This window comes from Chroicocephalus ridibundus, chromosome 8, assembly GCF_963924245.1.
Source record: "Chroicocephalus ridibundus chromosome 8, bChrRid1.1, whole genome shotgun sequence".
NCBI lineage: Eukaryota > Metazoa > Chordata > Aves > Charadriiformes > Laridae > Chroicocephalus > Chroicocephalus ridibundus.
The window spans coordinates 13,097,835-13,113,175 of NC_086291.1; the positions used below are offsets into that span (position 1 = coordinate 13,097,835).

General features: G+C 57.2%; 2 protein-coding genes across 2 annotated transcripts; one reads left to right on the plus strand and one right to left on the minus strand.

Annotated features, from left to right (window-relative positions):
• Window positions 1-687: 687 nt before the first annotated feature.
• C8H1orf210 (chromosome 8 C1orf210 homolog) lies at window positions 688-5,989 on the plus strand. Its single transcript, XM_063343990.1, has 5 exons — window positions 688-733; window positions 880-980; window positions 2,932-3,439; window positions 4,102-4,248; window positions 4,711-5,989. Exons 2-5 carry the CDS (start codon window positions 894-896, stop codon window positions 5,073-5,075), a joined length of 1,107 nt encoding a protein of 368 aa, XP_063200060.1. The 5' UTR covers window positions 688-733; window positions 880-893; the 3' UTR covers window positions 5,076-5,989.
• A 1,548-nt stretch (window positions 5,990-7,537) lies between these two features.
• Window positions 7,538-10,819, minus strand: TMEM125 (transmembrane protein 125). Its single transcript, XM_063343190.1, has one exon. It carries the CDS (start codon window positions 10,809-10,811, stop codon window positions 10,149-10,151), a length of 663 nt encoding a protein of 220 aa, XP_063199260.1. The 5' UTR covers window positions 10,812-10,819; the 3' UTR covers window positions 7,538-10,148.
• Between the last annotated feature and the right edge of the window lie 4,522 nt (window positions 10,820-15,341).

Consider the following 15,341-nt stretch of genomic DNA (forward strand, 5'->3'; position numbering starts at 1 on the left):
AACCCTGTGCCAGCAAACACCCGCAAGGTGCTGCTTTGACAGGATTTCTCATATTTTCGCTGACTCCACGGCAGGGCTGGCAGGGAGCACTACTGATGAGTGGCTGGGGGGTGCATTGGGGGTGCCATTGGGGTTGCATTGGGGGTGCCGAAGGTGGTGGGGCACCCCCATCCTCTGGGACCTTCACAGGAGCCCTGGGTGCTGCTCAGGGAACTCACATTTTTACTAGCGGCTCCCCGCTGCTGGGACACCAACACCGCTGAGCCACTGCCGGGCCCAGGCACATTTGTGGCACATTTATGCCCATTTGTGGCACATTTTAAACACCTTTCTGCCTGAATCCCAGTGAGGCTTCTGTTTTCCTGTAGGACACTCCTGCTGCCTCAGCCCCAGCGTCTCTGGCCAAGGCTTGCTGCGTGCCCCTGCCCTGGGCGTGTGGAGCTGGGGCACAGCAGCGGGCTGTCCTCGGTCACGGCGGATGCCTCAGAGGTGTCCCCCTCCTCCTCGTGTCCCCCAGCACCTCCCGGTGCTCTGCTCCCACCGAGGCAGCTCCCAGGGCACCCCACAGTCCACCAGGCAGATGCTGGCGGTCCCCATGTCCCCCGTGACGGGAGGTTGCAGGCGGGAGGTGGCGGGGTGCGGTGGTTAATGTGTAACCAGTGCCGCCACCTTTCACCCGTGCCCGGCCGCCGGGAGGGAGCGGGGCCACGGCGGCAGCCGGGCTGGCTTCCAGGTGCTGGTGGTCTGCGGGGACGTGTGGCTGGGGCGCGGGGGCTCGGCAGGGACCCCGGGCTGTGCGGCCGCGGCCACACCTCGCCCAGCACAGCCGGCTCTGCCGGCTTCCCAGCTTTCCCTGAGACTTGTTTTTCTGCCCGGCAGCTTCCTGGAGCCAAATGGCTCCTGCCTGCCTGCTTGGGGTCTGCAGCCTCCTCTGCGCCTGGTCAGTGGTGACGGGACACCCCTGCAGCCTCGACCACCAGGTAGGGGGGGCCGAGGGGGCTCCGGCGCAGGCGGGGGGGGGTGGGCAGGGATACCCCACTCCCAGTTCTGCCAGCACAGCCGGGATGGCGGCACCGTGTGCCTGCAGGGCAGCAGGCCCTGGCAGCTCCTGCTCTGCACGGCTGGAGAGACGACTAGCAATCAAAACCTGTGGGAGCAAGCAGCGTTAAGGGGGAGATGCGCCGTGCCAGTGGCCACCAGCCACAGGGGTGGTTCAGCCACACCTGGAGCCTGGCCGTCCTGCTCCCAGCCCTGCAGCACCCCATCTCCCAGACCCACAACACCCCTCCTCAGGCTCCCATCCTTGGGCTGAACGCGTCACGTTGTCCAGCCCGTTCACCGGAGCATGGCAGGGCTGGCAAAGCCTTGTCTGAGCCGTGGCACTTCTGACTCTGGGGGTCTCTTGCTGCCGCCATAACACAGCTGCCCATAAGGGGCACATGGTGAGCAGCAGCAAGGCACAGCCTGGAGGGGCTCCCAGCCCCTCACTCCCTTCTCCAGAGCACGGTGATGCAGTGAAGCAAGGGTCAGGGCAACCATGGGGACAGGATCCCTGAGCGCCTGGTGAGGAGCAGGAAATATAACTAACCCATCCCACCGGGACAAGCGCCGTGGGCAGCAGCTCGGTGGCACCGGGCAGGAGCTGGGAGGCGGCAGGAAAATCGGCTGTCACGGCAGATGGCACAGGGCAGCGCTGCCCGCTGAGTTCTCAGATACACCCTCAAGAGGCTTGCACTGGTTTTTCCAGCCTCCCTGAGCCCAGCCCTCTTTGAGCTGGAGACAGGACCTCTGCAGTGCCCCCATGGCTCGGTCCAGGTTTCGAAGTGCACATCTGTTCCTCTAGCGAGCAGGGATGGCAGGGCCTGATGGGAGATTTGGGTGAACGGGAGGATGAAAGCAGAGGTGATCACGCGAGAGGCAAAGAAATGCAAAGGCTGGCTAGCTGGAAAGCAGCCAGACCTAGAAACCCACGAATACAGACCGCAGCAAACTTCCAGCACGGCATCTCTGCCTGCGGGGCCCAAACACGGCACCGAGCAGGAGCCTGTGCCAGCCCAACCAAACTTAAATTGCTGACCTGCTCGCTGGCGGCTTCAGTTTGGGCAGCTGGCCCTCTCCCACATAAAGCCCAGGCGGGAGTAACACGTGCCGGGGATTGTACCCCAAAACCAGCTTGAATTGGGTCACCTTGGTTTTTTTTGGGAAAAAAAAAATCCATCCCTGTGGGTCAATGGATCCATCCGGCATGCACTGCTGGCCTTTCGGGACAGCGAATGGTCCCTGGTCTGTTTTGTTCACTAGCATAGCCACAGCCAGCCTGCAGGAAGCCGCTGCCACTCGCGGTGTATCCTCAGAAACTTGGCAGGGCTGCAATGTCCCGCACAGGTCCTGCGGCGCAGCTCGTGACACGGGTGCCTGGTGCAGATGCCCACCGCTCTTCATCCCAGCCGGCTGCCTCTGCCGGCCCTCGCAGCGGGCAGGGGTCTCGCCTGCTTCCCTGCCCCAGCTGGGAGGATGCCCTTGTGTCACGCAAGAGCTCCCCAGGGGCTGGAGGTGGGGATCTGGGGGAGGAAGAGGAAGGCCCTCTCAAGCTGACCCCGTATGACAACTGCCCAGTAAGGGAGGACAGGAGGGAGACAAACTGGTCCCTTCACACCTACCTTGTCTGTTTGGGTTTCCTCCAGCTCTCCACACTCCTCCTTTACTCTTTCAGTCGGCTGCTCTCAGTCCTGGGCTGTCCGGCTCATCTTTCTCCATTTATCGTAGCCCACAAAAACTGGCAGCTCACGTGTTTTTTGAACGTGTTTGTGTCTTTGCTTTTTTAAACTCTGCAAGGGTAATTAATTAAGACATTTGAACTCATGGGGAGTCTCGGTCTAGAGATCTTCCCCAGCATGGAGAGCACATCTCAGACAGCAGCTCTTTTCCCAGGGATGGGCCAACTGCAATGGGAAGAGCCTCCTGCACGCTCCAAGTTCCCTTCCAAGGAACATCACCGGTCTGGACCTCTCCTTCAACTCCTTGGTCGTGCCCCGTCACGGGACTCTTTTGGTGCATTTCGCTTCCCTGCACTCCCTCAACCTGTCCAGCAATGCCCTGCTGGCGCTGAGCCCAGCAGTCTTCTCCAACCTCGGAGCACTGCGTCTGCTGGACCTGAGCAGCTGCAGCATCGCCTACCTCCACACGGACACTTTCAAGGGCTTGGGAAACTTGCACACACTGCTTCTAAGAAACAACAGTCTGCAAGAGCTTGAGGTCCCTTTCTTCCTGCCGCTGAAGGCTCTTTTCCACCTGGACCTGCAGCACAACGCGCTGGTCTCTGTGGACCCTTGGAGCCTGCAGCTGATGGAGGCAGTCCCGCAGGTCCGGCTGGAAGGGAACCCCTGGGTCTGCGACTGCACCGCACACCCTCTGCAGCAGTGGCTGCAGCGCAGGCGAGGTGAGTGGACGGGGACGGGTGTCAGGAGAGGTGTCGGGCAGGAGGAGCCCCGGGTGCAGGGGTCCCGCTCGATCCTTTTGCTCCAACCCCTGGGCAGGGTCTGAGATGACTTTCCAGGGACCTCTCCCTCCTTGTTGAGGGACAGCGAACAGAAAGGTGATGGGTCCGCTCCTTGCTTGCAGTTACACACGATAACAAAGATTTCTAGGAATGACAGCAGATAATTTAGCCACTCTTCTGGGAAAGGGGCTGCACGTGCACTTCTGCCCGTAAATCCACCTGTATGTATCTATGTGGAGTGACCACATTTTCAGGAGCTGCTGAGCACTCAGTCACTCCTCCTGTAGTCCAACGCTCTGAGCTCAGCTCAGGTGAGAGCAGCCCTGAGACAGTGAGGTTTCTATCCATATCTATGAATTTGGCATTATCCAGTTAAAAGGAGCCTGCTGATCACAGTCATGCACTTGCACAGTTCCTTGGTCAGGGATTTTTTTCTTTGGTTGTGCCTTAAAGCATGCTGAGGGCTGGCGAGGCTGGAGGGCAGAGCCAGGAGCACCTTGCGATGCGTCCCATCAACCCAGGAGCAAGCAGGATCGTCTTCTCTAAACTGGGGAGGGGATGGGCGAAGACCCCCATCCCACCTTAGCCTGTGTGTCTCCCAGCTGTGCAGGTGACCTGCGCGTCGCCCCCGGGGCTGCGGGGCCGGGAGGTCGCAGCTCTGGATTCCCAGGACCTGGGCTGCTGGATGAAGCAGCGGTTTCCTCGGGGGGCCAGCACGGCCCAGCAGATCACAGTGACCCACAGCAACAGTAAGTTGTGCGGCTACAGAGGTGTCTGTAAGGTCTAGCTCCCTCCTGCCCTCCGTCACCCCAGAGGGGACCGCAGGCAGAGAGCCCCTGCTCTGCCCCGCAGTCCCAGGGGCTCAGGCTGCTGGGTCGCTGCTGGTGCAGTGGCTTGGTTGGGAGGGTGGCCACCACCTGGAGGTGTTTGCTGGCTTTGCAACAGAAATTCGGCAGATGCCACAAAGCCACATGGAGCACAGACTCCACGGTGATGGGCAGCAGTATCAAACTGCTGTCTGGCTGTTTTCCCCACAGTGTTCACATACCCTTAGTAGCTAGCTCTTGGTGAAGAGCATTTATATTGCTCCTAACGAAAGCAATCCAGTGCTGGCTGCATACTGCAGGCACGCACGGCGCTGGCAGCTGAGGAACACTGGGTATGCCACAGGCTGCCTTGCCATGCCCTGACGTGCCTTTCCTGCACTGCAGCCACCACGCCGCCCACCACGAAGGCAGGAAGGAGCTGGCCGTACCTGGTGGGCTTCCTGGTGGCAGCAATCAGCATCTCCATCCTGATCGCTCTGGCTGCCAAGTGCAAGCTCTTCCACAAGAACTTCGCCAGCTACCGCCACCGGCCACTGCCCGAAACCAGCTCTATCGGAGGTAGCCCCATGGAGGACAGCAGTGACTGGGACAGGGGGTCCTCAGGCCAGGGGGCCAGCAAGAACCACCCCATGCCTGGTGCTGCTGACCTGCAAGCTGAGGATGACGATGGCTTCATCGAGGACAACTACATCCAGCCAAGTGAGCATCTGCCAGAGGAAGAGGAGCGGGAGGTACACCTCTCCATCTGAGCCTGCAGCCCAGCCACCACCGCTGCGGCCTCTCACCCTCCCCCCACCTCCATCCCCTTCCTGCCCTTTTCCACCTGCCCTTGGCTTTTGGCCCCACATAGCTGGGGGCAGGAGGAAAGGAGTGGAGAGGAGGGGAGATGAGGTAAGCTGTGAATGGTGATGGAGGCTGAAGGCAGCCAGCCCCACGGTGCCCAAGCGTGACGCCAGCGGGGCTGCACCGGCACGGGGACACCAGAGCCTCTGCTGCGCTCCCAGCCCTGCTCAGATGCTGAGGATGAAGGAGATGGTGCCTATCACGCCCGGGCAGCCTGGTCGAGTGGAAGAGGAGCCTGCCCTGGTGCTCCCTGCAGGGTCTCGTGCATGGGTCCTGCTGCCCCACGGTGCCAGACCCAGCCCTGCTCCGTCCCCCAATGCCCCAATGCGTTGTCACTCCAGGGTGTGATTAAAGCGTGATTTAACCCTGCCTCTGCCTGCAGTGGTTTGTCGGGAGGAGACCCCCAGCCCCACAGCCGGGGTGTGGTTTTGTTTGCATGTGCTTTCAAGGACCATAAACACGTCCCTGGTTAACTGCGGCGGTGAGAGCACAGGTCTGTGGCACAGCGAGTGCTCCTGTGCAAACAAATCTGTCACCTGCTGGGGCGCGGGCAGCCCCGGTGCGTCGTCGCAGGGTTTCTGTGCACGTCTCTCCAGCATTGCTTCCTGCTGCGGCCCTTCTCTCTTTTCTCTCTCCCTTCTCCAGCAGGACGTGCCAGGACTGCACTTACCTTTCCCATGCCAGCTCTGCGGAGCCGAGCAACGCGGCGGCGCCCGTTGTGGCGTCGGGCAGGCACGTGCGCTGGGGCGAGACCGCCCTGTCCCCCGGCACCCATTACGGAGTCCCGTCTGTATCTCTACCCGTGGAGTTATACGAACATTTTAATTTCTGCATTCCTGTCATCTTTGCGGTACGATAAACAGCACGTGAGACATTGGTAACTGCAAGTTGTTTCTGCGGTAGCCAGTCGTGCCCGTGTGGGTCAGGCTGGAGTTAAAAGCAGGGAGCAGCAGCGGCATTCACCGTCCTTAGCAGGTGATTCACAAGGCTGGTACCATCCGTCTGGGGAGATTTCCCAGGGCACAGCCCGGTGGTTACAGTCCCTGGTAGCCTGGGAATCTCTCCATCATGCTCCAGAGCATGAAGCATCATCACAGGGATGGCGTTTCTCGCAGCCCTGCAGCACAGCTAATTCCCCCGTATCCTTCAAACCTCCATTTCACTGTGAACTGCCTTTCTGTTTCTCTACTCATTAAGATATTTATAGAGCACAGTGTATACAGAAGTAAATAATACACGTCAGAGAATGTAAACCAAAGGGCACGACTGGGTCAGGCGTTGGATGGGCGAGAGGGGACAGTGATTCAAAGCACCCTCCAGACGGGGAACGTGCCGTTTGAAACCAGGAGGAGGAGGAGGAGGAAAACCTGCTGCCTTGTTTCAGTGGTTAGCCAGTTTTCGCTCTTAAATGCTGTGTGTCTAAACTGAGCTTTATTTTTGCAGGAAATTTCTAATATCTTTCAGCTAAGATAGGAGACTTAAATCTGAGGGCTGGGAAAATGCATTTCAGTTATCTTTTGGAGGGTATTTTCTGGGCTTTTCAATCACACGAAATCCTGCTAGATGCAGTATTTTACTTTTGGTCTAAGCAATGTGTTAGAAGAGGTTTAAGAGAACTGCCCTGGGTTATTTGTCCAGGATGCTGGTCACTCTCACCCCTCAGTACCCAGTGGTAGGTTGCTTGTCTACTTTGACCCTGCTGGGAGGCCCACCCGTTTATTCCTTAACCCAGCAGACATGGCTGTTTTTCTGGTGTGCAGGGGGTCCCGGTCCCGTGGCAGCCCCTCTGCCCCCTCTCCAGGCAGCTCCAGTGCCAGCGGGGCAGGAGCCTGGCAGTTCACAGGGAGTGTAAATGCACCTGGCACGCAGAGCTGGGAGTACAAGGGGGTCAGAGCAATAAAGGAGGAGCTTTCTCAAGGGGGTTCCCCCAGCAAGCTGCCGGAGGGGCCGCGGTGGAGGCTGGGGGACGGGACCAGTAGCAGGTATGCAGGCAGACTGGTTCCAGGCTCATTGCAGGCAGCAGCTGCCGCCGCGAGGCTGGAGGCTCGGCCCTACCGCAGGGTGAAACAGCTTCTCTGTAAACAAACCAGCCGGCACCGACACATGCAGGAGGCTTCGCATGCTCCACGTGAGCACCCTTCAGGGGCACGGCAAGGTCTTGGGTTCACAGGGCGGTGGTAAGGGGGAGCGGCTGTGTCTAGGTCCTTACGCAGAGAGAGATGGACGCACATCTGGAGGTGGGAGTTGTGTATCAGGAAAGAAGTACATGCGTCTTGGGGGGCTGTGGTGGCATTGCCACGGCAGCTGATGAGCTGAAACCACAGCCACAGGGCTGTCATGATTTCTGCCCTGGGCTCAGCCTGATCCGAGGCCAGCTCTGCACAGCCCTGCCACCTCCCGCTCCGCAGAGAGGCTGACGCTCAGTCACAAGCTTTCAACACGGTCAACTTCTGTAACACTTTATTATGTATTTCCACACACAACACAAGAATCAAGAAAGGAACAAACCAGTACCGCTGCTGTCAGAGACTGGGGCAGCGCAGGCTGTCCATCTGGGCAGCCAGACACCCAAACTGCCATCTTCGGGGACAGCCTGTTCTCTGCCATTATTTCCTCGGGTTGCTGACACGGCCCACGAGCGTCCTTTTCTGGCACAATTGGTGGGCACTTGGGTCACCTTTTGAAGGGGCTATGGAGCAGAGGATTCACATCGGCATGCAGGCAGCGCGGAGCTGCGAGCTGGGCACAGTCACACACCTTCACAGAAATGCCCAGATGTGCAAAACAGCTGGTGTGCAGGCAGCTGTGGCCTGTCCACATGTGCAGGTTGGGGGAGCTGGGAGTGAACTGCCAAAGCACTGGTGCCGGCAGAGGCGGTGCGGCTTGGCATAACTGCACAGGCACGACACAGACGTGCAGAGCAGCAGCCACGGTGATGGTGCAAAACTGTCCGGCTCTGGCCTGTCCCTCCCCGTGTATGCACAGGGACCGGGCATCGAACAGCCCAGAGGGGAAGGACGGCTCTTTGCTTTGCAGAGGATTTTGCACAGAAGGACCTGAGCTTAGTAACACCCTCTTGAACTCTCGGGCAGATTAAGGGAAGCAATGCAGAGAGAGGAGGAAACGGCAGTTTAATAAAATCTATAGATGATGTGGAAGTGGCAGATGAAAATGTAGAAATAACAAACACCCAGAAAGAAAGCCAAAAATGATGTTCCCATATTTTGGGGAAAACAATCCAAGGGTTTGGGGGAAGGAAAGACAGCAGGACCAGGGCAAGAGTGGATGAATACAGAAGTGCCCTCATGCGATTCGAGTGCATGGGAGATGGTGTGGTCTGGAGCTGTGAAGGGATGAAGCCCTCATTGTCCGGCATATACCTGGTGGGGTTCCCTGATGCTGAACTCTGACACTGCCTCCAGGTGTAACACGGACAGTGATTCGTGCTGTTACTAAGGGAATGAGCTACCATTCTCTTCCAAATAAATTTGCTACCAGGCACCAAAAAATAATAGCTCAGTCTTGTTTCATTATAGAGGGAACATAACAAATAATGAGCAAAAATAATGGCTGGGGCAGAGCAGCTCAGGAGAGGGGGAAGTGGGAGCAGACAGGAAGATGAAGAGAAAGTTGCACAGGAGCAGGTTCGCTGGGAGGTTAGGATCAGTGTCTATGGAAAGGGCAGTGAAATGGTTCATGGGTCTGTGGAGGAAATTAGAATTTTGACAGGTAAATTAGCCTCAAGTCACAGGAAAAGCTCTTGTGAGTTGTTAGTCTGCATCTGGGAAAGACACCTGAGTGATAGACACCTTGTAGGGGCCCAAGTGGTAGCAGAAGAACTTTTCTGTCCCGCAGAAGCTGCAGCACTTGAGAGACAGAAACAGCGTGGGGATGGGATTGCTGCAGTGCTGGGCATAGCAGGGACTGGGATGAGCTGCAGCGCTCCCGTGGCAGCAAGAAGTGTCTCCACTTGGGAAACTCCTGTCAGAGGGCAACAGTGCTCCCTCCTCACACCGCACCGATTCGGGCATCCCATCACCATCCCCCAGCGACTGCACCTTGCTGTTTGTGGCTGGAGCACACCGGTGCGATAACAGAGCCCCGACACGCCGTCCAGCACTGGTAACCCAGCAGGGCCCTGACACCAGCACCCTTTGATCACCCTTTTGATAGACCACAGAAGATAGTGGGCTGCCGAAAGGTAATATTGGCACAGATCCTGGCATTGCAAACACAAACAGCATGTCATGTGAGGTCCAGCCATGCAAATCCCACGCTCCCTCCCCCAGACACACAGGTGCTTTCTTGGGAGCAACCCTTGCTGCTCCCTGAGTTCCCCTCGCTTGCGCTGCATGCCCGCTGACACACAGAACATTTCCTGCCATTCATCAGCTGCTCAAGGCTCTACTTTGCTCACGGGTCCCACAGCCTGGGAGGGAGGGGATGGTGCGACACAGAGCATCACAGCACACTCAGTGTGTGCCCACCTTCACGGGCTCAGAGGCACAGAGCACTGGTGGCAGCTGAGACAGAGGTCCGAGCTGGTGTCTCTACACGGAGCACGGGGTGGTTTTACACCACCCGCAGTCTCAGCCTCTCTTGCCAGGAGAGTGCAGGACACCGCCGCGGGAACTGCAGGAACCAACCAAGTGCTGGGGTCCCCAGGGGTACAGGACAGGCTCACCTTAACTCTGACAGGGCTCACAGCCGGGCAGGCAGCAGCTGTCGCAGGAGACTTTGCAGAGATAAAATGCCAGCACTGCGCTCCTAACGCGCCAGGGCACAGAGACCATCCGGGCACAGAGACCATCCAGGCACCTCAGGTCCCTGCTGTGCCATCAGCCTGGGGCAAAACAAGTGCCAGCCATCTCCAAAAGAAGCGCAAGGCACACCGCAGCACTCACTTTTCTTGGGGAAAGGCCGGCACAAACCCTGCTGACGCGTCGTATCCAGTGAGGGTCACGTAGGGGCGTCCTGGGTCAGATCAGGTTGGCCATGCTGGAGGTGGGAGGAAGCCGCCTGTTTGCAGCGAGGCGGCCGGAGATGGTGAAGACACGGATCTCGCCAGTCTCTAGGCTCCGAGGAGCTGCCTGGCGGCAGGAGGTGCAGAGCAGGTAGAGCAGCAGGCAGAGGAGGATGGCACTGCCGGCAGTCAGGAGGACAACCCCGCTGGTGAACATGCTGGCCAGCGGCCGCGCGGGGCTGAGCTGCATGGTCGTGGTGGAGAGGACGGTGAGAACGACCCCACAGACCACCAGCACCAGGGCGCTGAGCAGCAGCACCAGGCAGTCCGAGAAGCCCCCGCTCTTCAGGAGCTCGATCTGATCCCGGCTGCGGATGCAGTTCATGTCCTGGATTGCAGAGCTCAGCAGCTGCTTCAGCAGCACGAGCAGGGCCAGGAGGCAGAGTGTGGTGCCCACGGCCAGCCGCCACTCCCCAGACCGGCTGCTGGTGCTATACAGCAGGATGATGCCCCCGATCCCACAGGCCAGGATCAGCACCACAGCCACTCCGTAGCATAGGATGGACTTCTTGGGGTCCTGGAACCACCAGAGCTCCACATGTTCCTCCAAGATATTCCTCTGGATGTGCTCCGCGTCTGCAGGGGTGCGGGGGCTGCTCAGCTCTGCCAGCTCCGGCATGGTGGGTGGCTGGGTGGGAAGGGCACGGTGGGGTGGTTTCACAGATGAATCTACACCCTTACAGCGAATGGAGGGTCAAGGCATTAGCAGTTACGAAGGCAGCTGCATTTCCCAAGCGAGGACGCCTCCGTCTCATTCTTTGGAGCCTGGTGGAGCTCCCTTCTGCAGCAGTGCCACCTGGAGAGCTATGGTCCATGTGCTGGGGCTGAGCCCACCCCCCAGTCAGGGCTGCAGGACGTGGTGGAGCATCCCCAGAGTGGCACTGTAAGGGAACAACCAGGGCTGCAGCCTTCCTTTCCTGTGTCTTTCATCTGAAAGAGTCAAGAAGAGAAGATATCATTAAACAGAGACCCTGCTCCCCTGTACCGAACAATCCCCTGCCAAACCCCGGGCCTTGGTTGCTCACGGCTGGCCTGCAGACCTTCTCCTGCCTCCCTCACAAAAGCCCCGTGCGTTGGAGTGCAGCTCAGCCACACACGTCTTCCCGGGAGACCTCCACGCACTTTGAGGGAAACTCAGCCTGGCCCAAGGGCGAATCTCCTGCCTCCCCAGCCCAGTGTGCCCCACTCGGAGGCTACTGGCACATCGCTGCCTGCGGGACTCTGCCTGCAGCTGGTGCTGGCAGCAGGGCAGGGACGGAGCAGAGGCAGGTCCTTCCTGGGATAAAGCCCCATTCACAAGCTCCGGCTTCACATGCTCCCTCATCAGCATCAGCCTCTTGTCACCAACTGGCTCTGCTGCCCAGAATGACAGCGGGAGGTGGGGGTCAGGTCCAGGGCTTAACCCTTCCAGTCCAGTCGCTGGAAGAGCAAAAGCTGCCCTTGCTGCATGTTCTCGGCCCTGTCCCCACCCTTGCACTGCCAGTGGTTCCCCCTCCCAAGTTCCCTACAGAAATGTGATGGTTACATCTCCAGCGCTCTCAGCACTTCCCTGGAAAGAGCCCCCGGAGAGCTGGGACCTGGTACCCTGCAATTTTACTCTCCTCTCTGCTGGTCCCTGAAGCACTTCACTGCTGGAGGGGAGCAGGGGAAGGGCAGCGGTGGCTGCAGGGTGGAGGCAGGCTCCATGCTGCTGTGCTTTGCTGGGCTCCCCTTGGCACAGCACCTTATCTCAACCTGCAGCCCGGCTTCCCGGGCTCTGCACCTCCCCAGCATCCTGGCCCCCCTCAATGCTTCTCTGGGTGCAGTTTTACACCAAGAGTGGAAACCACTTGCATTTCTCTCAGACAACATCCTGCCCTGGCATGTGAGTGCTCTGGCTGCTCCCACAGCACCAGAGGGACCCTCCAGCAGAGCTAATACCCAAAGCAAGGAGAGGTGCTGGGGAGGACAGCACGGGAACATCTCAGGTACGGCTGAGCCCTTGAGACATGGGACAGACTCTGGAGACCCCCAGAATGCCTCCCCGGTCACCTCCCTGTCAGAACAGTGCACCCTCAGCCATCACAGGCACACGCACACGAGCAGCTCAGAGTCCCACAGGAGCTCGTGGTGGGGACAGGAACTGATGCAGATCCCTGTGTCAGAGCTGTGTCACTTCTCCCGGGCAGGGAGACAGCCACCCTGCCTTCTAAACATGAGGAGCCTGTCAGCCCATGCCAAACACACTCCATTTGTCTTTGTGCCCTGCTCTGCACGGCGCCGGGACTTTGGACTCATTACACACGAAGGGGGACGATTTGTGACCTCCAGGCGTGGCAGCTCTGCACGCACCAGGGATCTTTCCTCCCACTGCCCTCCCTGTCCTCAGACAGTCTCCACAGACCACATCCCCTTAGGGCAATGCCTTTGCTGCCAGCAAACGCCTCAAAACCCCCCTCCATCAGGGACAAGCCAACATGGGGTGGGGGGAGAGGGAGGACAATAGTGTGTGTGTGGGGGGGGGTGCCCGAACCAGACACCGCCTGACCGTGTCAGGCCAAGCTCCTCCTGAGTCACTCCCCGGCTGTGATGGAGCATGAGGTCACCTTGGACGTGGCTCTGGGCACACTGCCAGCTGGCAGCACGTGTCCAGGAAGTCTGTAGCCACGGCGGGTTTGCAGGCCTGGCACCCATCGCACCATGCGAGCTGCGCACCCTGCAATTGCCCTGCACGGCTGCCGATGCCTGAATGGCCTGTCAGGGAACGGGCTGGGACACAGACAGCCTGGCTCCAGAGGGTACCCTGGCCTGGAGGCTCGTGGAAGACCTGCAGCTCCTGGCTAGAGACAGAACAATCAGAAAGCACCAATTAAAGAGAAAGAAAAAAAAAAAGCAGCTGTGGTTGAGTATGCTGATTTGTGCCTGCTGGGACCCACTTTGATTTTGCATGAGACAGCAGATACCTTGTGCTGTCCACATATGCCCAGGTCCCTGAGAAGGTGAGGAGGTCGCGGGGCACTTTCCAAGTAGAGGGGCGAGAAGACGTTGAGCATGAAGACATTTCCCCAGCCGATGCAAACCAGCTCGGTGCTAAGCTCTACTTCCTCCTGCCTTTCCTTCTCCAAGCACAGAGGTGCCTTATCTCCTCCTCACCTACAAGCGGGTGAGTCTAGTAGATAGCAGGTTTGTAGATTAGATTGAGATTTGGGACTAAGAAAACATAAACCTTGGAGAAGTGCAAAGTCTGTGGCCTCCTGCTGCTTGACCGAAGTTGCACACACAAGTTGTGAGTCAAACAGTAAGCAAAAAAAACACAGCAGCACAAACCACAACGACGGAAAATGTGACCAAAAATCAAGCCACGGCACTGCATTCTCATGTTACTTTTTAAAATTTAACCATGTTATTTTTTTATTTGCTCAGAAGAAGGACAGGGAGAAAGATAAAACTGTTAAAGCATCTGGCTGCAGAACGAAATAAGGTGTGACCTCTATGAGCATGTATTTCCTGCTGTTATATTAACCTCTATTAGACAAATGACTTGGAGAGGCAAAGGCTTCCACTGAAGTGTGCCTCCATGTTTCCTTGGGTCTGTTTGAAAATGTTCCGGGAATATAATCTTTCACTCCATAAGCATCCACACTTGCCTGGTCTTCTCTAGACTGTGAGGGTTGGTGCCGCTAGCAACAGTATTTTTACTTTTAGAATCACAGAAGAATTCATGTGGGATGGGACCTTGCGAAGTCGCCTGGTCCATCCACCTGCTTAAAGCAGAGTTAAACCCAAAGTCAGACTGAGTAGCTGAGGGCCCCGGACACTCCAGTCCTGGATACTGCCAAGGATGGAGGATCCACAGCTCCTCTGGGATTATGTCAGTGTTTAACCATCCTCACCACGAATAAATTTTTCCTTAAATCTAACTACAGTTCCCCATTCCTCAGCATGGTTGCATTGCCTCCCGTCCTCTTAAGAGAAATCTGAACGTCTTTATATCTTAAACCAAAGCAGCCCTACCCTGGGCTGTCACCCACCACTCCTTGGAGAAGGGATGAAACTAGATCTCCCAGCAAGATCTCTCGTTTCTTGGTGTTATGCAGCACATCAGTTTGCCTAGATCAGATCAAGAGAAAGGAAGGGATGTGGATCCCTGCTCTCCCATGAGGGAGAAGGACAGCTTTCTCCTGCAGTTGTCTCTTCTGTAGCTCTTCTTTGGGCTACTTGTTCTCACTGGTCTGGGATAGACCATGACACAGACCCTTTGGGAGCTTAAGCCAGTTATCCCATCAGATTAGCCAGTTTGATAATGTTTATCACAGGTCATTAATCTCTACTGTTTGCTTACTACTGAACCCAGTACCTCAGTGCTCCCATCTTTGTACGCAAGAGAAAAAGGAGGAGAGGACCAGCTCAGCCACACAATGCTTTCTGACTGAAGGTCACATTTCAGGAAAAAAAAAGACAGGCTGTCCTTCTCCAGTGCTGGCTGGCAGCTGGGGAGGAAGAACAGGAAAGCACTGGGAATGCAGGAAAACAAAAATGTTCGTGTTTTTCCTTTTTCATTGTCTTTTTTTTCCTACTCTAACAAAATTTAACTGGGAATTGAGGGTCATCATGAACTGGTTTCTGGCCACTCCTGGCTGCAGGTGCAGGAGACACACGCGTGCTGACCGCCTGGGAATGGTACATGCATTTATTTATTTACTTATCGACTCTTTCTATCTGACTGTCTGATATCTGACAGATGGGCCAGGGACTGTATGTTAATTAACACTTTCATTTCAGAGCCACATACAACCCGGCTGTTGAAATACTCCTCACTTCCCTCCTCTCCCCAAACCCAGCATATACCATGAGACATTGCTCACCCACAGCGTTCAGGAGGGGAAGCCTGGGGGTGGGACAGGCTCCTGCAGTGCTTCCAGCCTTGGAAGGGCTTTATGCAGCTATGTGGACTTTGGGAGCATCGTGGAGACCAGGAGAGTCTGGCAAGATTTGCTGTAAAATAACAATACATAAAATGATTTGCATGAGCAATCTAGATGAGAGTCCACAGAGCCTCACAATCTCAAACAGATACAAGCCATCTCCTTCCCCTTGCTTCCCCAGTCCATCACAGCTTATTTGATTCTGGCCAGGTCTGGCCATAGCTGGTTTGGGATGGACTTGCCAC